This window comes from Micromys minutus, assembly GCF_963924665.1.
Source record: "Micromys minutus genome assembly, chromosome: 17".
In the NCBI taxonomy this organism is placed as follows: domain Eukaryota; kingdom Metazoa; phylum Chordata; class Mammalia; order Rodentia; family Muridae; genus Micromys; species Micromys minutus.
This window is the reverse complement of record NC_137952.1, coordinates 25,169,964-25,190,043: the sequence shown is the minus strand read 5'-3', so window position 1 is coordinate 25,190,043 and position 20,080 is coordinate 25,169,964. Positions and strand designations below refer to the sequence as shown.

The window sequence follows — 20,080 nt, the reverse complement described above, 5'->3', positions numbered from 1 at the left end:
TTGCATATAGAAGTTACTAGAAAATTTAAAAAGAAGAAAGGGGTCTCTTTCTAACTTGTTCATTCAGTTGGGCTTCTAGTCACTTGGGCATATGCAAGAAGCAATTTGCCCACATTTGAGGAGTTGATTTGGCAAATACTTCTAAAGTATTTCTGTAATACAGCTTCCATTTCCCTTAACTATGACCCTACGTATAAGGATGCTCTGGAAAAGAATTCTCCGGGAATTTGCCTGAAGATCTGCTATTTTGTCAGGTAATGTCTCTGTGATCTGGAGACTGTGGAGTGAGATGGGATGGAAAGCTGCAGCCTACTTGCTCCTGCTAGTCCTCCCTGCCTCTCTCTCCCAGCCTTGTGTAGGCTTCTTCACAGGTAGGCTACCTCACGCTGAGGGTGGCCTCTCACACTATAGGCTGCCTCTCTCACACACTGTAGGCTGCCTCTCACACTGTAGGCTGCCTCTCACACTGTAGGCTGCCTCTCTCACACACTGTAGGCTGCCTCTCACACTGTAGGCTGCCTCTCACACTGTAGGCTGCCTCTCACACTGTAGGCTGCCTCTCTCACACACTGTAGGCTGCCTCTCACACTGTAGGCTGCCTCTCACACTGTAATCTGCCTCTCACACTGTAGGCTGCCTCTCACACTGTAGGCTGCCTCTCACACTGTAGGCTGCCTTTGGACACTGATGGCTGCTCCCTGGACAGGCCAAAGGGCAAAGATATGAAATTAAAACCTTAGTATTGGAAAGCCAAACAGTGGATTTCCTCCAGTGAACCTATGCTTAAGATTTTTATTCTTATTCCTCTTAGTTTTATGATTTTGCATCAAAAAAAGGATAAAAGGATAATCAAGTGTCTCTGTCTTCTTTATTTTATCCATAATTATTGTGGTAATATAGCTCATTGGACATTTCACAAATTCTGAAAACAATATAATAAACAGTTGTAACCAACTACCATTTTGTATATATCCTTCATGAAGTTTTTTTTCCCCCTTATTTTGTGTTTTAGTATTTTTCACTAGTTCCTTTGAGGTAACATAAAGTTGGTGGGGTTTATTATGGCATTTTGAAACATAAATGTCCTTTACACTCTTTCTCCTAGCATACTCCCATCCCTTTGTCCCCTTGCATTTTAATCCTAGCATTTGGGAAACAGGCAGGCAGATTCTCTGAGCTCAAGGCCAGTCTGGTCTACAAAGCAAGTGCCAAGACAGCCAGGGCTACACAGAGAAACTGTATCTCAAACAATATCAACAACAACAACAACAAAAGTGATATATATATATATATATATATATATATATATATATATATACAGTTATATATGTATATATGCACACACACACACACATATATATACTATTATACTGTATAGCTTTTGCTTAGCTTTCTGCTGTAAAGACTTTTCTCTAGGTTTTAAAGGTTATAGTAAATGTTATTTTTAATAGTTATATCAACATGTGATGAAAACATACTTTACAGATACACACACCATTTTTGGATAATTGCTCATGTACATGGCCATGTGTAGATCCTGTCTGGGTTCTCTTGTATGGTGTACCCTCTCTTCTCAAAGTAATTTGTGTGTGGAGACACTGAAGTCTGCTAGATGGTTTTCTTCCCTCCCTGGGGCCCTCTGCTCCCAGATCTTTTGTCATGGGACAAATCTCGCTCTGTCTTCTTCTGAGTGCTTTTTTGTAGACTCAGATTCCTTTGGAAATCCTCCCAGCTATGAGGCCCAGGGCTCAGGGCTCTTTCTTGTCCCTCTTTGTAGGTACTGGATAACAGAATTCTGGATCATGTTCAAAATGGACGCCAGCTTGAGCAGCACCATGGAAGAGTTTCAGGACCTGGTGAAGGCCAACGGTGAGGAGTCCCACTGCCACCTCATCGACACGTCACAAATGTGAGTGGCAAGGCTCTGGGGTCCTTTGAAACCACATTCCTCCAGTAACAAGAGCTGTGATCCCGGGGCCTCTCACTGCCTCCACCTCCAAGGAGCTCAGACAGGCAGGTTCCAAGAGCCCCAACAAAGATAACTTGACATTTAATAGAAAAGCAGAAAGGCCACCCCGTGAGGAAGTTGCAGCGGATGGGAGAAAAGAGACGAGGGAGCCAGACCGGACTAGAAGGTAGCCATCCCACAAGAAACTGCAGGCCTTGTATCTGGGCTGGGTCTCTTTAGTAGTTAGGGTAACAGGCACCCCTGAACTTACATGGACCAGGAACTATTACAGTATGTCGCAAGCAGAGATTTTAGGACATTCACAGATATCTGTGAAAGACCATTTGATTCCCAGAGCTTCAAGGGAACTGAGGAATATTTCAGGTCATTCTTTTGAGTTCCTTATTCCCACAGTTGGCTTACTCTGGAAGATGAGACCTTCATTTGGGGAAGGAGGGCATACATATTACATGCTGGGGTTTTTACTTGTGGTCAATTGTTTTGCAATAATGCAAAAGACAAAAATAGAAAGTTCTAGAATTGCAGCATTGGGGCAATCAATTCACCCCAACTCCTGGCCTTGCCTGTAGTCTGCGATTGACAGACCTGGGGTCTGCCATCTATTTTGACACAGCTCAGATGAGAACTGGTGGCCACGTTGTAGCTACCCCCAAGCCCTGTTTATGATATCCATGAATAAAAGAATGGTGTCAAAGCCACATCCCCCAATCCCAAGTCAATCTATTCGTCCGTTTGGTCCTCTGTTCTTCCCTGCTTGGAATTATATAACTTGGTAGATAAAAGAAATTATTTTTACCCAAAAATATCAACCTTTTCATTTTGAAGATGAAAACCCTAGAGCCTAGGGCCACTTGAAAACCTCAGTCTTCTGATCTAATATTTCCTCTCACGATGTCTTTCGGTGTGCATTCTTTAGAATTGTTAATCGGGGATATTTCCTGACCTGATATATTTAAGGAATCATGAGTTATGTTCTCCTTTGCCAGGCCTTTGTGAGTCGTGAGTACAGGTAGAGAAGAGGTCTGTAGAATTTGTATCCTTTCCCAAGCTTAAAACCAGGGAATCTTTGTGTCAAGAGTCAAGGCTCTCAGAAATGCCCGTTTAAAAACCCAAGCCTTGACCCTGCTGCCTTTCAAACCCGGCTGCTTCCCTCTGCTTAGTGTGAAACAGAAACTAAGAAAGACTCAAGGGTGGGCTGTGAGGACATTAGGGAACAATTGGGTCATTCCAGATTCAGTTAATTTGTATGGTCATTTTTGTAACTGGGGACAGTAGAGGGAAATGACTGGTTTCTGGCCAGTGTGACCACATGTTGTTGCCAGTGGTCGATGCATGATGTCTTCTCCCCCTTCTTCTCTCAGCTCTTCTGGCAAGAACATTAGCTCCCTCTTACCATTTCCACCAGCAGTCCCATAACCCCAACAGGAATAACAGAACACAGAGAGACATCGAAGGAGTAGACATACTAAAGCCAGAGGAAGAGTCAGGAACAGGGCCTCAAAATGCCCCTTTCCCACTGACCTCCCGTCTCTCTTGCTTGTGTCCAAAAGGCTCATTTCTTTGAGTGGTTATCAGAAAAAGCAAGGTAGACTGGGAGAAACGCAGATAATGTATCGTTTTTGCCAAATGGAGCTAGATAGCTGTGCTTTAGGAATTCTGTGGGTAACACCAGTGTGTTTACTCAGGAAAAGCGCTCACGACTGACTCTCCTTCCTTTCTCACTTACTCACAAAAGCAATTCTCGAGACTGGTCCAGGAAACTGACTCAGAGGATAAAATCAAATACCAGCAAGAAGCGGAAAGTGTCCCTGCTGTTTGACCATCTGGAACCTGAAGAACTGTCTGAACACCTCACCTACCTTGAGTTCAAGTCCTTCCGAAGGATATCTGTACGTAGACGAGGGGCAAAAGGAAACCTACTCTGGGAAACTGGTGAATATGAGCAGAGGCGGTCCGCAGCCAGTCTCCCTCCTCCCCAGCATGGCGCTCTCCTTGGTGCTGGAAGACTTCCCTAGCAGGCATCCCGGAATCTGGAAACCCAGTGCCATTACAATTCCTTTGTCTGCTCATGCCCTGCTTCCCCACCCCACACCCCCCCCGTGCCCATCCACCACTTCAGCACCCTCTCAACCTATCAAGCAATGGCACTGGAGTAAAAACTGCATGCGTGTTTACATGAGAGCACACATACCCTTCACCCACGATGATCATTAGACTTTTAGAAAATTATTGTGTAACTTTTACCAAAAAAAAAAAAAAAAGAAAAAGGAAAGAAAAGAGAGATAGAGAGAGAGAGGATAGGCTTCCTAAGAGTTGGAATTCCAGGGTAGGCTTTGGATGGCTCTGAGAAATTCTAAGGCTAAAATAGATGTGACCAATCTATTCCAAAACATACCCAAATGCCTAAAATGGTGCCAACATGGCCAGCATTACCATATTCTAGAAGCAAACTGTGCTAACTCATGCCATTGCTGTAGCCAAGCAGAGCAAAGAGAGATGAAGGGGAAGGGGTTCAACATCACCATCAGCAACAGGGAGAGATCACAGCACATCCTGCTCTCACTGTAGTTCTCACAGCTAACTCTGCAGGACACCAAAGAACACTATTCCACACAAGAGAACTTGTCACCCACCCAAGAAAACTTGCCCCCACGTTACATGCAACTGCTGTCAGTGGTCAATGTGCTTTCCTGAAGCATGACACACTTCTACAGGCTCCCCTCCCACACACAGGCACTGTGTTAATTTTGCTCGGACACCAGATAATACTTCGCTGCCTGACCTAGAATGACCTGGACTCCAAGGTGTAGGATGAAGGGCCAGGGGAATGATAGGCAAAGTCTTCCCAGCTTATTGGGATTGGAGCTCATGTGTCCCAATCATGCAGCACCAGCTGATTGAGCCTAGCTGTGTGCGAACAGAAAAGAGCAAACCAGATCACAGTGATTACGTCAGACTGTCTCCATGATACTGATATCCTGTCATCACCCAACCAGGAGCCTAGAAGCTTCCACTTGGGACTGTCTCCAAGTACTCTCCTATGCTAAGTACCCAGACTCTTCATGGGCATCCCTCAGAGTCCTGGGCCCCCATTGTGAGGCTTCAGGCTGGGGATTTTCCATTTAACCAACCTCACCTGTCCCAAGGCTACACAGAGGGTCCCTGAAAAGAGACCACTGTCCCTCTGGAAATCATAGCTGTGCTAAAGACCCTGACAGAGAAGCCCCCAGCCTGTGTGGTGTCTGCTTTATGCCAGTGCTCAGCTGGGGCAGGCGAAAGTGACGATCAGTATAAGAGACTGAATCAAAGCCAGCATCTCTGGGTTGAATGGTGTCCTGTTTACAAATAAAAGCTTCAATGTCTTTTGAGTGCCCTGGCCCATTCATAGAAGGCTATTTCAGCAGACTCTTGCTTGCTTTTGTTCTCCCTAAACAGTTTTCTCAAACAATAATTTCCCACCCAACATGAAGCTGTAGGAAAATGGCTCTCTGCTGTCGTTTCTTTGTTTAACACTTTACATGGATAATTCTCTCTTTAAAAAGAAAAATAAGACAAATAGGTTGGAGGTATTTCTAGTGAAAAGGAATAAAATGTATTCATTGGAGTGAGGGTGACAGCTTCCTCTTAGAACAAAAAAAGACCTTTGCTTTTTGCACAGTTTTTCTGAAGAATGCTTCTGTCCTGCTCAGAGGTATCTGTCCACCAGCAGTCACAGCATAGTGGGCAGGGGACGGGGAGCAAACTTCTGTTGTATTTAAGCAAGGTCGGGCAAGGGAGGAGATACATTCATGTTCATCTCCCTCCCTCCCTCCCTCCCTCCCTCCCTCCCTCCCTCCCTCCCTCCCTCCCTCTCCTTTTCTCTCTCTCTCTCTCTCTCTCTCTCTCTCTCTCTCTCTCTCTCTCTCTCTCTCTTTCTCTCTCTCTCTCTCTCTCTCTCTCTCTTTCTCTCACTCACACTCACACACACACACACACAAACACACACTCGTGAGCATGCGCATACACACACACACACACACACACACACACAAGTCTAGCAGGTATCATCAGTAGAGGCCGGTAGGAGTGGCCAGTCTTCATCTGACTGGGAACTCTCCTCATCTACAGATCAGTAGAAAGGAAGAGTGTCAAGGTGTGTGTTTGCGCTTTGATCAGCCTTGATGCTTCGAGAACACCCTCCGAGTCATTTCACCATTTCACTTGCCCACCCTGTCAAAGTACAGAGTGCAGCACAGCACCAGAGCCCCATAGGAGAATCCCTGGAGACTGGGTTCTTCTTTACCGTTGAAGCTAAGAGATTCTTGGGGCAGGAGCGTGACAGCTATAATCGTCCCTCAGGCCAGACTGTCCAGAAGATCTTAGCCTCACACATATAGTCCCATTGTTATCCATGGTTAGAAAACATGGCCACTGTGTGATTAGTTAGGCTTCTGCTCAGGTTTGTGAGTGGGAGGTAGTTCAGACAGGCTGGTGTTAGCATGCTAATTCTCTCATTAGCACTACCTCAAGTTTGTGTAGCGCCATGAAGAATGGACGGTCTTCCATACCTCATGTCATCTTGGTGCTTCTAGCTGGTTCATGTCCTAAATAGGGAGGCGTTATGATCACAGATTTTTAGATAGCAGGTGGAGAGATAAATTGTGTTCTTGAGCTGTGTTCTTCAACTGAAGACTCAGAGCTATTTTCTATTATAGTGTGCTCTAGTCAGAAAAAGAAAGAAACTATCTACTCAAGTATGCTATTTGTTTATTTATTTATTTATTTATTTATTTATTTATTTATTTAGTGCTTGCTTCATAGCAAAGCTCTCAGGGCAGCCATAGCCTTGTTTGCCCATACCAGTTCCCAGCCACCTGAGCAGAGCTGATGTGCCTCTTAGAACTCCAAGAACACCAGTGCTCCATTCTGATGGTTGTCTTCTTTCCCTCCAGTTCTCTGATTATCAAAATTACCTGGTGAATAGCTGCGTGAAGGAGAACCCCACCATGGAGCGCTCCATTGCCCTGTGCAATGGCATCTCCCAGTGGGTACAACTAATGGTTCTCAGCCGTCCCACCCCGCAGCTCCGGGCAGAGGTCTTCATCAAGTTCATCCACGTGGCACAGGTGAGTGGCTGGATTGAGACCTTCATCCAAGGCCATAAGGTAAATGACTTATCCCTGGTCCTAGTCTGACCCATAGTGACCTTTGTGTTCCTTCTGTTGTCTCCTGTAGTCTCACTCAGGGGCAATGTGGAAGGCCACTGGGCCGTCTCAAGATGAGAACCCAGCTCTTTAGTGTTTTTCAGGACACACTTTATTTTCACATAGGCACGGGCAATTCTCTACCTCACTGGAGCCAGACCAGCCTGAATTGTCTTAGGTGCTTGATTTGAGGTTCTGCTGGGTGGCATATTCAGTCTTTGAGGGATAGAGATTCAAACTTCTCTTCCCCAGCTGTTATCTGTAGACAGTATGGGCACCTCACAGGGGAATCGTGTCTTTACCTTAACAATAAGCCTGGCAATCAGATACAGGCAATATGATTGTGATCATTATGTTTCTCAAGTGGATTGTCTACACCAGTGATTCTCCAACTTTGGAAATGGTCCACCTGCTCTAATATTCATTAAAGATAGAATAGACATATTGTCTAAGCTTACCCTTAGTCTAGGGTACCAGAATCTATAGGGCTGTGTCCAGAAGTTTTTTTGTTGAGTATGTTCTCAATAATTCTTGGAAATCAACCATTTAGATGGTTGTTCAGAGATCAGAGGCAACAAAGAGGGACATGTGACATTCTTGCTGATCTTGCTCTGGTCTGGATAAAACTGTTTTTCTAACTATATGGAAAACGTGCAGAATAGAGATGTAAGCTGCTAAGCACTGCCATGTAACGGCACATACAGTGACTCTGCTGTCATATGTCTTCTGTGTCACAGAAGCTCCACCAGCTCCAGAACTTCAACACGCTGATGGCTGTGATCGGGGGACTGTGTCACAGCTCCATCTCCAGGCTCAAGGAGACAAGTTCTCATGTCCCACATGAGATCAACAAGGTCAGTGAGCCGTCTTCTCTGGGGCCTGAGGGCCACACATCTTTTGTCATCAAGGTTAGGGGCCAAGGAGGTAAACTCCAAGATCAAGATGGACGAGTCACAGACCTGACAGTGTGCGTGGTCTTAATATCACTGTGCCCCTCTTAAGACAATGTGTGCCTCTTTCCTGCATCTACAAGGTGCCGGAAGTTCTCTTACCATCCTTGTCCTTGACCCCTCATCCAGCCCTCCTCACTTCGGAATTTTTCCCCCAAACAAGTAGAAATTCAGTTGCTCAACGAGTGCATCTACACAGTGGCAGCCTGGAACACTAGCTTACCAGAACACTCTCGGACCGTCTGGACTCTGGAATTTCAGGGCTGGAGATGTATTCTGTGGATACCGTATTGTTGGGAAGAGCCTGACCGTTGAACTACATCCCTGCCATTTGCTGCAGTCTTATGACACGTTTTTCTCGGGTGCTGTCATGTGCACAGTCCAATGTTATCACTTGGACTTGCTGACGAACGCGGTTCGAGCATTGTCATCTAAAGACGGGGGACTTCACTATCCTCAAACAAAACCATCCTACACTGGAAGAAGGGCTCTTTTTAGGGACATATTCCTAGGTCTCGCTGTCCCTGTCCATCTAACCCATGTATTCACCCTCCTTTCAGGAGTATCTTTTTTTTCTGCTTTCTTCACCATGCTGGTCCCGTAAGAAGCCTTTCCCCTATGGCAAACAGGGACATCTGTGGTCATTCCCTAACATTCCCTAGCACGTACTTGTTAGACAAGAATTTGTCATAGTGTCTTATATGGTTATTTCTTGGGAAAACATGACTGGCAAGGTTGTTCCCCATCTTTGCTTCTGAAAACTTGGGCATTATTGCACTTGGAAGATGGGGATCTATTACTGACATGAACCTGGTATGTTTGAAAAGCATGTGTCTGGCTGCTCCCTCCAGACACACGCCCATTTTGAGAAGCTTGAGTCACAGAATAGTAACCTGCACTACCTTACTGCAGCTCCCCCAAATGAAACACAGCCTTTCCCAGGCCAGCAGCAAAGATGGCACCCGCTGAACTCATGTGCCAACTCAGTGCAATGTTTCTGGGAGCTTTTAAGGACACCGGGGGAAGGCAAATCATGGTTTGGGGTCAGGAAGAGCATTTATTATATACTGTATAGTCCTGAACCGTTCATTGTTGCCTCGTGTGTTTATATTAGTCCTAAAACTAGATCACTTTTAATATAAGACAATAAAACCCTATTTAAACTAAACTCTGTGGTGATATTGAGGAACAAATGCCTTGTTTATGGCTATCCTCCGACATTGGATGTAGCGGGAGTTTTAATTGAAGAGCTGTTGTAGACACTAATTAGATGTATATGAGGGCTGCAGTGAAGTCGTGGCAGGCATGGGAAGGCCTACTAGGCCCCGTGGGTACCAGTGACCTCTTTGTTCTGCTTTGTAGGTTCTGGGTGAGATGACTGAACTGCTGTCCTCCTGCAGAAACTATGACAACTACAGGCGAGCCTATGGGGAGTGCACCCACTTCAAAATCCCCATACTGGGTGTGCACCTCAAGGACCTCATATCCCTGTATGAAGCCATGCCCGACTATCTGGAAGATGGGAAGGTGAATGTCCAAAAGCTCCTGGCCCTTTATAATCACATCAATGAATTGGTCCAGCTGCAGGAGGTGGCCCCACCATTGGATGCCAACAAGGACTTGGTGCACCTGCTGACGGTGAGATTCCCATGGGAAAGTAACTGCTAAATACTATCTGTAAACTGGGGGGGGGGGGGGGGAGGGGCGCTGTGGGGAGGAGGGGAGAATTCTGCTTTCCTTCTCATACACTAGCTACAGAGTAGAACCACCATTTCCTCTTTATGGAGGCACAAAGATCAACCACGCAGAGGAGTTACCATTATTAAGTAAGAGCGACTCCAACTTAGTGTCAGGTTGGGGTAGGGGACCCAGGAGACTGACTTTGTTTTAAGCAGTGTGTCTTGCAGAATTCTAGGGGTCTTCTTCTCCTACTCCTGCAAAATCTGTCGCTAAGCTCTCAAGATGTTGCTGATCACAAGTGGAGACAGGGTACTCTCATAAAATAGAGTAAGAAAGGAATTAAAAACTAGCCAAACAAAACAAGAAGAAAATGAGTTGTTCTTTGGGTCCTACTACTTTCAGCTTAGATCTCTGTGCCTGGAGACATTCCATTCCAAGGGTAGGTTTGGGGAGTGGAGATCTGGGTACTAGTGGGTATGGGGTGAAATCAGCTGTATTCCCTTCCGAAGCTGTGATGTTCCAGCACGTCAGCTGCGTGAACATGGGCCTAGAGTCGCCAAGTCTGCTCCCTATAGTCTGTGAGGTGATTCAAACTTCCCCTGTTCTGAAAACACAAGTTGAAACCTGCTTCTTTGTGCGAAGTGGAAGGGATAATGACCACGGTTTCTTCCTACCTCTCAGAGCATTCAGGTGGTGCCGCAGGCCCCAGTCACGGCTCAGGACCCATTCTAGCCCTTTTTCTTTAATCAAGTGACTCTGGCAAGTCTCAGACACCAACATCAACTCTATTCGGAAACAGACAACAAATCTCAATTTAAAGAAAACATCTTGGAACTTTGTCAGTGTTCAAGGAATACTCTAACAAGAAAGAATTAATGTATTCCCTATTGAAATAACAGTTGTTGTGCTAGCCAAGCTTTGTGGATCTTAATTTTTATTTTATTTAGAGAAAGAGTGTGTGTAAGTATGTATACAATGGTGCAAGTGTAGATGTTAGAAGACTACTTTGTGGAGACATTTCTCTTCTTCCAGCTTTTTGTGAGTTCCGGGAATTGACCTCAGGTCACAGCAAGTGACTTTACCTGCCATGATATCTTACTGGCCGGAACTTAGTGGGCTTTAGAAACAAACTGCTGGGTCTGGATAGATGGCTCGTTGGTTAAGGACACTCGTTGCTCTTACAGAAGCCCATGGTTCAATTCCCTGCATCCACATGGTGATTCACAAACATCAGGGACTCCAGTTCCAGGGAATCTAATGCCCTCTTCTGACCTCTGCAGGTACAAAGCATCTACATGGCACACATACACATATAGACAAAACACTCACACATAAAATAAAATGCATAAAACTAAAACAAACAAAAACTCTGCAAAACACCAAGAAGATGAACCACTAGAAACTGAACCAAGGAAAAGCCCTGAGTTCCGGGAAGGGCAGACAATGTCCTAGCAATTAACAGTGTTCTGCTTCAACCTGCAGTTATCCCTGGATCTGTACTACACAGAAGACGAAATCTATGAGCTTTCGTATGCCCGTGAACCAAGGAACCACAGAGCCCCGGTGAGTTTCTCATGCTGACTCTAGAGTGTAGCCAGGTTTCAAAGGCTCAACAAGTTCCTTCTCCGCTGGCCTCCCATTGCTTGCTGAGTATGTTGTCTCTGCTGTGTGCTCGGCTTTATGCAAAGCACAGAGAAAGTTGCTCAACATATATGTGACATACAGTTCTTATCCATAAACAACTAATGGTTTAGATGAAGGGACTGCTGTGTGGACAGTAAGTGACTGAACATCTAGAGAGGGTCTGAATGGCACAGTCTACCAGGGACTTACAAATGAGAGGAGGCTGGGCCCATGGCGTCCAACAGAGCAGCACCAACCATGGACCTAGGCCCTGTACACATATGTTAGCAGATGGGCAGCTTGGTGTTTATATGGGTCCTTTAACAACTGAAGCTGGGGTTGTCTCTTACTCAGACTCTGTTGCCTGCCTTTGGATCCCTTTCCCCTAGCTGGGCTGCCTTGTCTGGCCTCAGTTGGAGAGGATGCCCTTAGTCCTGATTGGACTTAATGTACCAGGGCTGGTTGGTATTGGGCGGTGGGAAGGTTCTCTTCTGTAAGGAGGAGGGGAGGGGAAAGAGAGTGAGAGAGTGGGGGAGGAGGGGGGTTGCAATCAGGATGTAGAGTGAAGAAATAAATAAATGAAGAAAATGGGAGGAGACAGTGACAGGAGCAGTGCTGTGTGAGGCACAATGCTGGCTGTCTCCAGGTAAAGTGCGCCCAGGTCTCCTTCCTAAGACTGGGTGATGACTCCTGCTGCTGGGGATCATGGGGGAGTGCTTTCGGAACCTCTGCTTTTTCTGCTGCTACAGCATACAGTCAGATAGCGGGAATGGAAGGAGCCCTGTTACCCTGTATTAGTCACAAAGGTTTTCCTATTCCGTTTTAGCCACTGACACCTTCGAAGCCACCGGTTGTAGTAGACTGGGCCTCCGGGGTGTCCCCCAAACCTGACCCAAAGACCATCAGCAAACACGTCCAAAGGATGGTGGATGTGAGTACCTGTTTCAGCGGGCAAAATCCTGATCTGAACTGCTTTAATATTAGGAGGTAGGGAAGAGACATGGTCAGAGTGATAAGAGACAGAGGGGAGAATCCAGGGACTGGGCACACACCTGCTTCACTCCACACACAGGTTCCAGAGGAAATATCTCCAGTGGATGTATTTGACTTGCTTACAAGCCCTTGTAGGGGGCCCATGTTTATCAGTTGGAATGGGGCAAATGTCAACATATAATAATGCTAATCAGAAGAGGAAACCTGGCACTGGTTGGTTCTGCTAACTCAGGAGGAGGGGGTACCATTTGTGTGTGATCTTTATTCTTGAGTCACACTTGCAGAACAACGAGGAGCTCTTCCAATTCAGAAGCTCTGAGCTTCCTAGAGAAGGGAACAGAGCCCTGCAGGGAGCTCAGAGTGGAGGAAGAACTGACCCATCCTCTATACAGCAGGCAGCTGTATGCAGAAGCACAGACGATACTTGCAGCTTTCCAGCACCTGTGTACCCTGTAGGCTGGGACAGGGCCTTGGGTGTGCCCTGGTGTGCCAGTGCCAAGGCGCCGGGAGTGTGTCTCAGTGCTGTTCTTAGGCTGCTGCCAAGCTTTTGTGCATCCGCCCCCAGTCATCTTGACTAAAGGGAGGGATGACTGGTTTCTCTTCAGTAAATGGATGAAATTCTTTTTTCTTTTCCAGTCCGTCTTTAAGAACTACGATCTGGACCAGGACGGATACATCTCTCAGGAGGAGTTTGAAAAGATTGCTGCAAGCTTTCCCTTTTCCTTCTGTGTGATGGACAAAGATAGGTGAGGCGTGGCCTGTGAGCCTTCTTGTGGTCACTGAAGAACTCATAACACATGTGCAGTCATGCCTCTGTGATCCATGCTGGGAAAATTGAGCCCCAAGTGAAGGCTTCTCTCCCTTAGTCTGAACTGCAGCAGACTGAAAACCATGTGATTTCTGCATAGTCATGCAAGGACTCCCCGAGCCACCAGCTGAGGAGGAACCCCTTAGCCCTCCTTCTTGCTGTGGTGTTACAGGTTATGTTCTCTACAGAAAAACAAATGCATGGCCTGTAGGTTCTACCCACGCCCTTCCTAGCTCAAGCAGGACACCACAGCACACGGCCTTTGCACCTCTCTACAAGCACTTCACATCTCTTCCCTTTGGAGTCTCGAACACGCTCATCAGTTTGACCTTTTCCCATCTGTGAAGAGCAGGCAGGCTGCCCCTCCTTCTCACTATATGCTACCCTGTACCTTTACTAAGAGAAGAACTCGAGAAAGCAGCTTTAGGGGGGACAAAAGGAAAGGTTATTTTCAAGGGCAAGGGGCCACCCTTCCTCTACTCAACCTCCTTGCCTGTCGTTGCTGCAGGGAAGGCCTCATCAGCAGAGATGAGATCACAGCCTACTTCATGAGGGCCAGCTCCATCTATTCCAAGCTGGGCCTAGGCTTCCCACACAACTTTCAAGAGACCACTTACCTGAAGCCCACCTTCTGTGACAACTGTGCTGGCTTTGTAAGTTATTCTTAGGGTGTGTCAGAGTTGAACTTGGTGTATGTGTGTGTGTGTGTGTGTGTGTGTGTGTGTGTGTGTGTGTGTGTGTGTGTACACAGGAAACTTTAAACTAGTAAAACAGTCGTAGCCTCAAAACCTTCACATACTCACTCATTCCAACACCCAGAAAACATAACTATAGTATGGTTTAAGTCTGTATCTGATTTTTCCTGCCTTTTTTTCTTTCTTTCTTGATGCATTGAAATTCTGGGACAAATGGTACAAAAATGTGTAATTTGGATGGACCTTTTAAAAGCGTTACAAGGTGTTTCAAAGGTTAGAGAATAAGAAGTTACACGTCTTTCTTCCCCCTTCAAGAGAAATGAAGTTAGTCGTGTTCCACTGAGTCTCTCCATGCCTGTGCCCACAAGGATGTCCTAGTAAAAGTCAGCATGTCACAGAACAAAATCTAAAAAGATCCGGCAGTGGGAGGGGAACATATTGAGAGGAGGGGTCGGTAGGAATGGGAAGAGGAAGAAAGAGGGTGGGGTGGGGGTTGAGTGTGCCTAGAATGTGTTATCTACATGAGGGAAACCATCCAAAAACAAACCAATTTCTTAAAAATTGTATCTCAAAGATTACTTGAGTACTGCTTGTCTTCTGTCCCAACCCAAATAATAATTTCCTCCCAAGTGGAGTTTCTGACCTAGGACTGCATACTCTTCAGTCCTGAGGAGCCTGTTCGTCTGGATTCATCCACGTCAAACCAGTGCTGGGTCATACAGAGGTCATACAGAGGTCACAGATGACCCTGATCCCCAGCTTCCTGTCAGGGGAGCCACCAGGGTCTACCCATGCGACACACAATAGATTGAGGACAAAGAATGAGTGCCAAGGCGCAGCCTCACACCAGACAGGTCAATGACATTTATTCTCTTCTTCGCCTTGTAGCTCTGGGGCGTAATCAAGCAAGGATATCGCTGTAAAGGTAAGTCTCAGCTTCGGGGACTAGGGACATTTTCCCTCGTCTGAAGAGCTCGCAATGACAACATTTCTAGTGCATAGTTGTCCATTCAGTTCGAACTTTCTTGGCTGAGTTCAGAGCCTTGCATTAAAACTGGTTTCTGAAGGACACCCTGAGAGGAATTGTTGCCAGCCAAGAGAGGGATGCCTATAAGACCAGATAGGCAACATTTTCTCCCCTCTACCAGACCCTCTTTGCCTCAGTTGCTCTGAAAATACAGATGGCCATGCTCCTTGTAGGATAGATCCTCAAGGAGAGGGAATCTCTTCCAGGTAAGATTATTTAGGGCCCAGGTCAGCTTCTCTATTTATCAACAGATATCTCAGGACCTAATTTGCCAAGTCAGCATCTCTTCTCTTCCCAGATGAAGAGATGCTGCTTGACTCCGAGACTCACTGATAACAAGCTCCAGGGCTTAGTAAGGGATGATGAGATGATCTTTCCTAGATTAAGCACATCAGGTGTCCTGTCTCCAGAGCCTAGGGCAGCCAGGTCTGACCAGAGAGCACTCCATGAATTTGGCTGTGAGAGAGATGCTAGAGAGGTGACAGATGTCTGAGTGCAGTGTCTTGTCTGCAGACTGCGGGATGAACTGCCACAAACAGTGCAAAGACCTGGTAGTGTTTGAGTGCAAAAAACGATCTAAGAGCCCAGCACTATCCACCGAGAACATCAGCTCTGTGGTACCAATGGCCAGCCTTTGTCCACTGGGAACCAAAGATCTGCTCCACGGTAAGTAGGCACTGGGAATGTTTGCTGTGAAAATGTGGAGGGGGGGTGTCAATTTTAGAGGGTAAGGAGGATCATTGCATGTTGATATTTCCAGTTAACCTTGACATCAATTGCTGCATGGCTGGTTTGTTATGGGTTTTAACTCTCTGGGTGCTATAACAGAGGGGAAGTTGGACATGAAAGTCACTGGGTGCTCTTGGGGACCTCCACCAAGAGAAGATACTGGTACCTGGATCAAACTCTTGAGTAATCAGAGCTCTTGAGACCCAGAGTCCACAGAAAGCACTTTCAGAAAATCTCATCTGTACATTTCCCCTGATATCTTTACAAGTGCTGAGGAAACCTTGCTACATCAAAGCAAGAATTCTAACTTACTTATAGAAACAATTACTGTCTAGGTAACTTTTGTGCAAACAGATAAAGATACTTTGAGGGCTGCAGGGAAGGCTCAGAGGTTAAGAGTAGTTGATGCTCTTGCAGAAGACATGGATTCAGTTCCTAGCATCAATAACTCCAGTTCCAAGAGATCTGAAATCCACTTTTGACCTCCAAGGGCACTACATGCATGTGGTGTACATACATATGCAATACAGGCAAAACATGCATACACATTTAAACAAGTTGAAAAGAAAACATGTTTTCCTTAGTGTGCACGGATGCTGATGCAAACTTCCTGCTTGTACTCATGACTGCCACTATCTGGAAACAGAAGCAACTTGGCAAGTGGAACTAAGGGTCTCATTAGAACAGATGAGGAGACTCGTGAGTTCATCTCTGTCTGAGAACTAACAAATGCATCTCTCCACAGCGGCACCCGAAGAAGGATCTTTGATTTTCCAAAATGAAGAGGTTGTGGACCACAGTGAGGAGAGCAAGGATCGGACCATCATGCTCCTGGGATTGTCCTCACAGAAAATCTCAGTTCGGCTGAAGAGGACTGTTGCTCACAAGACCACCCAGACAGAATCGTTCCCTTGGGTCGGCGGCGAAATACCCCCTGGTCACTTTGTGCTGTCTTCTCCAAGGAAGTCAGCGCAAGGTGCCCTTTATGTGCACGGTCCGGCATCTCCTTGCCCCAGCCCAGCGCTGGTCCGCAAGCGGGCATTCGTCAAGTGGGAGAACAAAGAGTCCCTTATAAAACCAAAACCAGAGCTTCACCTCAAGCTCCGGACCTACCAAGAACTGGAACAGGTGCCTCCTGTCTCACTCCCCCTTTCTTAGCTCTCTCACTGAAGTAAAATCCAATAGGGAAGGGTGTAAGAGTGAAGATTCAAATGAAGATAACTACTAGGTTAGGTCAGCAGATAGCAGAAAGAAGAGAGTTGCCAAACGTAGGTAAACTAAGCCGACTTGGTGTCGAGGAAGAAAGGAGACATTCGTCTTAATGATGTTTAATTTTACTAATGGATGTTTAATTTTCCTACCCTTTCCCCTCAGACATCAAGGTTTGTATCCCATTTACAGACCCGTCAGTACATGAGCCACCAGCCACCTAGTTTAGTGTGTTTATCTGTATACTGTACAGTGAAGCTGCTCCCAAGACTGTGGGACAGACCATTTACCAGCAAGGTTCCCTCCTGGCCAGTTCCCCAGGAGAGTCAGAGAGCATCGTGCTACAGAATGTCTGTGACTTGATTTGTGACTGGACTGAAGAACATGGCATCCAAAGCAACAGATTTTCTGGATGAAAAGATGTTTTTTACTCAAAGTACCTTTAAAATGCAAACTTAATCAAAAGGTAGCCACCTTAGGAGAAACTGCCAATTGAAAACTGCCTTTTAGAACCATCAAAGAAATCTTGAAATGGGAACATGACAAAAGTAGAGAGATTTGATCTCCGATGCTAAGCCATTTCTTTTGTTTGCTCATGTTTTTAGTTTTTGTTGTTGTTTTGCTTGTTTTTTGCTTGTTTGGTTGGTTGTTGTTTTGGATTTTTTGTTGGGTTTTTTTGTTTGTTTGGTTGGTTGGTTTTTGGTTTTTTGAGACACGGTTTCTCTGTGTAGCCCTGGCTGTGTGAACACTTGCCCTGTAGTCCAGGCTGGTCTTGAAGACATGCTGAGATCTAATCCCAGACATTTCCTAATGCCAGTTGTTAAGCACCGCAACCTGTTTGGCCCTCTGTAAAATGCCGGCAGGACTAAGAGTCCAGGTTGAGGTTCCAGCTCTCAAATGTCCATTAAAGGCAGTGACATAGTTGTGAAAAATGCAGGGTGACCAGTTACCAGGGCCATGAGCCCTAACAATTTATTCGCTGCTTTTCTTTTCTTTTGCCAGCATCCCAGAAACATGTGAACCAGAATCCTCCACATTTTAGAGGAGCGACCGTGTGCTTTTCCATTAGGGTCCTGAAATGACTGCTCTTTAGTCTGACAATCCAAGTCACAAGGAGCAAGTCCAGTTAAATTCGAGTTTCAAACAGCATGCAATAAGGACAGCTGATGACGGTGGTTTTAGTTTATTACTAACTCTGAGTCAGCATGGAACCAAGTAACAGAGGAAGCTAAGACTTTGGGTCCAACAGACCTGGGCTCTAAAACTCTGTGTCAGCATTTTCTGCTCCTACAAAATGTGTGTGTGCCCAACACCTATTTCCAGGGCATGGGTGAAGAGAAAGCTCCCGTATTATCTATCAGACAGCCGTTCTATTGTATCAGGCTTACACCAAGTGCTCAATCTCACATGAGCTGGTAGAAAGTCCTCTAGGTAATTTCGTGAGCACCCAAAGGGTACCCGATTCACTAGACAATGTTTTATGATGCCCACGGAAATCAGTCTGGCAAAAGAACAGTTTCCTCAAAACCAGAAGCCTGGAAAACAACCAACAGTTATACAGTTAGATTACTGCCATTAAAACACAACATCCTGGTTTGGGAGTGAGACAAAGTTCTTCCATCAAAAAGGAGTATTAGTTATCAGTAACAGGAGTTATGAATTTAGGTTACATTAACTATTACATCTCATTTCACAGAGCTTGCAGTGCTGCTTTCATAGTTCAGAGCAGACCAGAGCACAGACTGCTTTTCTGCCAAGTTATGATACCTGCCTCACACTACCCAAAAGTTTTGTCTTCTTCAACCCAGGGCCCAAGAATGGATCACTCTGTGGGCTAGCCACTCATATCTGGGATCTGATAGCAAGGAGGAATTGCTATTTGTGCATTCCCAGGATAGCTAATAGCGAAATGACTACTTTGGAAATAATTTGTAATTCCTACGCACAGTAAATAGATGACAATCAAATATAATGAAGGCTCTTGATATTAGAGCTGATTTCCTATTCACGGTCACTCCATTAACACGCCTTATTCTTGTTTCCCTTTAGGAAATAAACACCCTGAGAGCAGATAACGATGCTTTGAAGATCCAACTCAAGTACGCACAGAAGCAAATAGAATCCCTGCAGCTTGGGAAGGCAATCATGTCTTAGCATTGATGGACCTCGGTGTTGTGCTTAATCCAGAAACCCAAGGAACAGAACCTGAAGACCGGCCTGCTGGGATCTCACTTCAAAGCTGATAGCAGAGGTTCAACAACTTGAGATTGACTTTAAAAGGGCAGAGCTAGCCACTGTTGTGTCCTTGGTTTTTTGTTTTGTTGTTGGGTTTGTTTATTTTGGTTTTTTTTTTTTTTTTTGGTTTGTTTTTTTTTAACCTAAACTGTCTTTAATGTGAGCCATTAATTTCCAGTCAGTTGAGTCAAAGAGAAGAAAAGCTCAAGTATGTAAAGCATTGAGCATTCATATTCTACCCTTTTCTTTACTGACACCAATACCAAACGTGTGCTAAAATAAGACTCTAGTTTCCTGGTAGTGTCTCAGGCAGCCTGCTTTACTGATTTGTACTTAGATAAAGAGTCCCCGGTGAATCAATCTGCTGCCTTCCCCAGTGTTTCTGCAAACTGAGAGTTACTTTGTTCTACCCAAAAGCCTGCTCGTAATGGAAACAATACCCTAAAAGTGGTGACTTAGACATGCCTGCATTGTTTGTGAATCTGACCCCTACTGTATTCACTACCTCAGATCTCATCAAGAGCCTTTTCCTGTCCTTCATTTGCCCCTTCCTCCCTCCCTTGCTTATAGGCACATCAGAATATCTACCTAGAAGTGAACTCCTAGAGTTGTAGCCTGGTTTTAAATCCGGAGCTTCTTAATTGAACATGACATTGTCTAACTGCAGGCCAGCTTATAGCTCTAGGTCTTAGTCATTATGAAATGCAAAATAAAACTCACCACCCACAAACAGCAGTTACCATGGTGTACACACGGCTAATTAGCTAAGTCAAACAACATCAACGTGTTTGTACAGATAGTCTTTCTACAGTTTTAAGAACCTGTGACTTTCTAAAAGAAATGGTCTGTGAACAGTGTTTAATTCTTCATGTTCTAGTCCCTACCCCCTCTCTCATAAACTATCATAAGGTTCCCTTTTGAACTGAATCTGTGCTTAAATCGTCTTCACTTTTCCTATCTACAAATAAGCTAATGGCTG

At 45.5% G+C, this 20,080-nt stretch overlaps 1 protein-coding gene across 1 annotated transcript in view; it reads left to right on the top strand.

Moving 5' to 3' along the window:
• The window catches only part of RASGRP1 (RAS guanyl releasing protein 1), a gene marked incomplete at both ends in the record, with an annotated part of 55,694 nt that extends 36,674 nt beyond the window's left edge, over positions 1-19,020 (top strand). The window contains 14 exons of the mRNA XM_080931054.1: positions 199-254; positions 1,778-1,909; positions 3,705-3,858; positions 6,901-7,074; positions 7,890-8,006; positions 9,465-9,740; positions 11,265-11,345; positions 12,232-12,336; positions 13,035-13,144; positions 13,715-13,859; positions 14,790-14,826; positions 15,442-15,594; positions 16,403-16,785; positions 18,916-19,020. Of these exons, the coding sequence (XP_080787180.1) occupies positions 199-254; positions 1,778-1,909; positions 3,705-3,858; positions 6,901-7,074; positions 7,890-8,006; positions 9,465-9,740; positions 11,265-11,345; positions 12,232-12,336; positions 13,035-13,144; positions 13,715-13,859; positions 14,790-14,826; positions 15,442-15,594; positions 16,403-16,785; positions 18,916-19,020 (2,028 nt within the window). The remainder of the gene's footprint in view (positions 1-198; positions 255-1,777; positions 1,910-3,704; positions 3,859-6,900; positions 7,075-7,889; positions 8,007-9,464; positions 9,741-11,264; positions 11,346-12,231; positions 12,337-13,034; positions 13,145-13,714; positions 13,860-14,789; positions 14,827-15,441; positions 15,595-16,402; positions 16,786-18,915) is intronic.
• Positions 19,021-20,080: the final 1,060 nt, after the last annotated feature.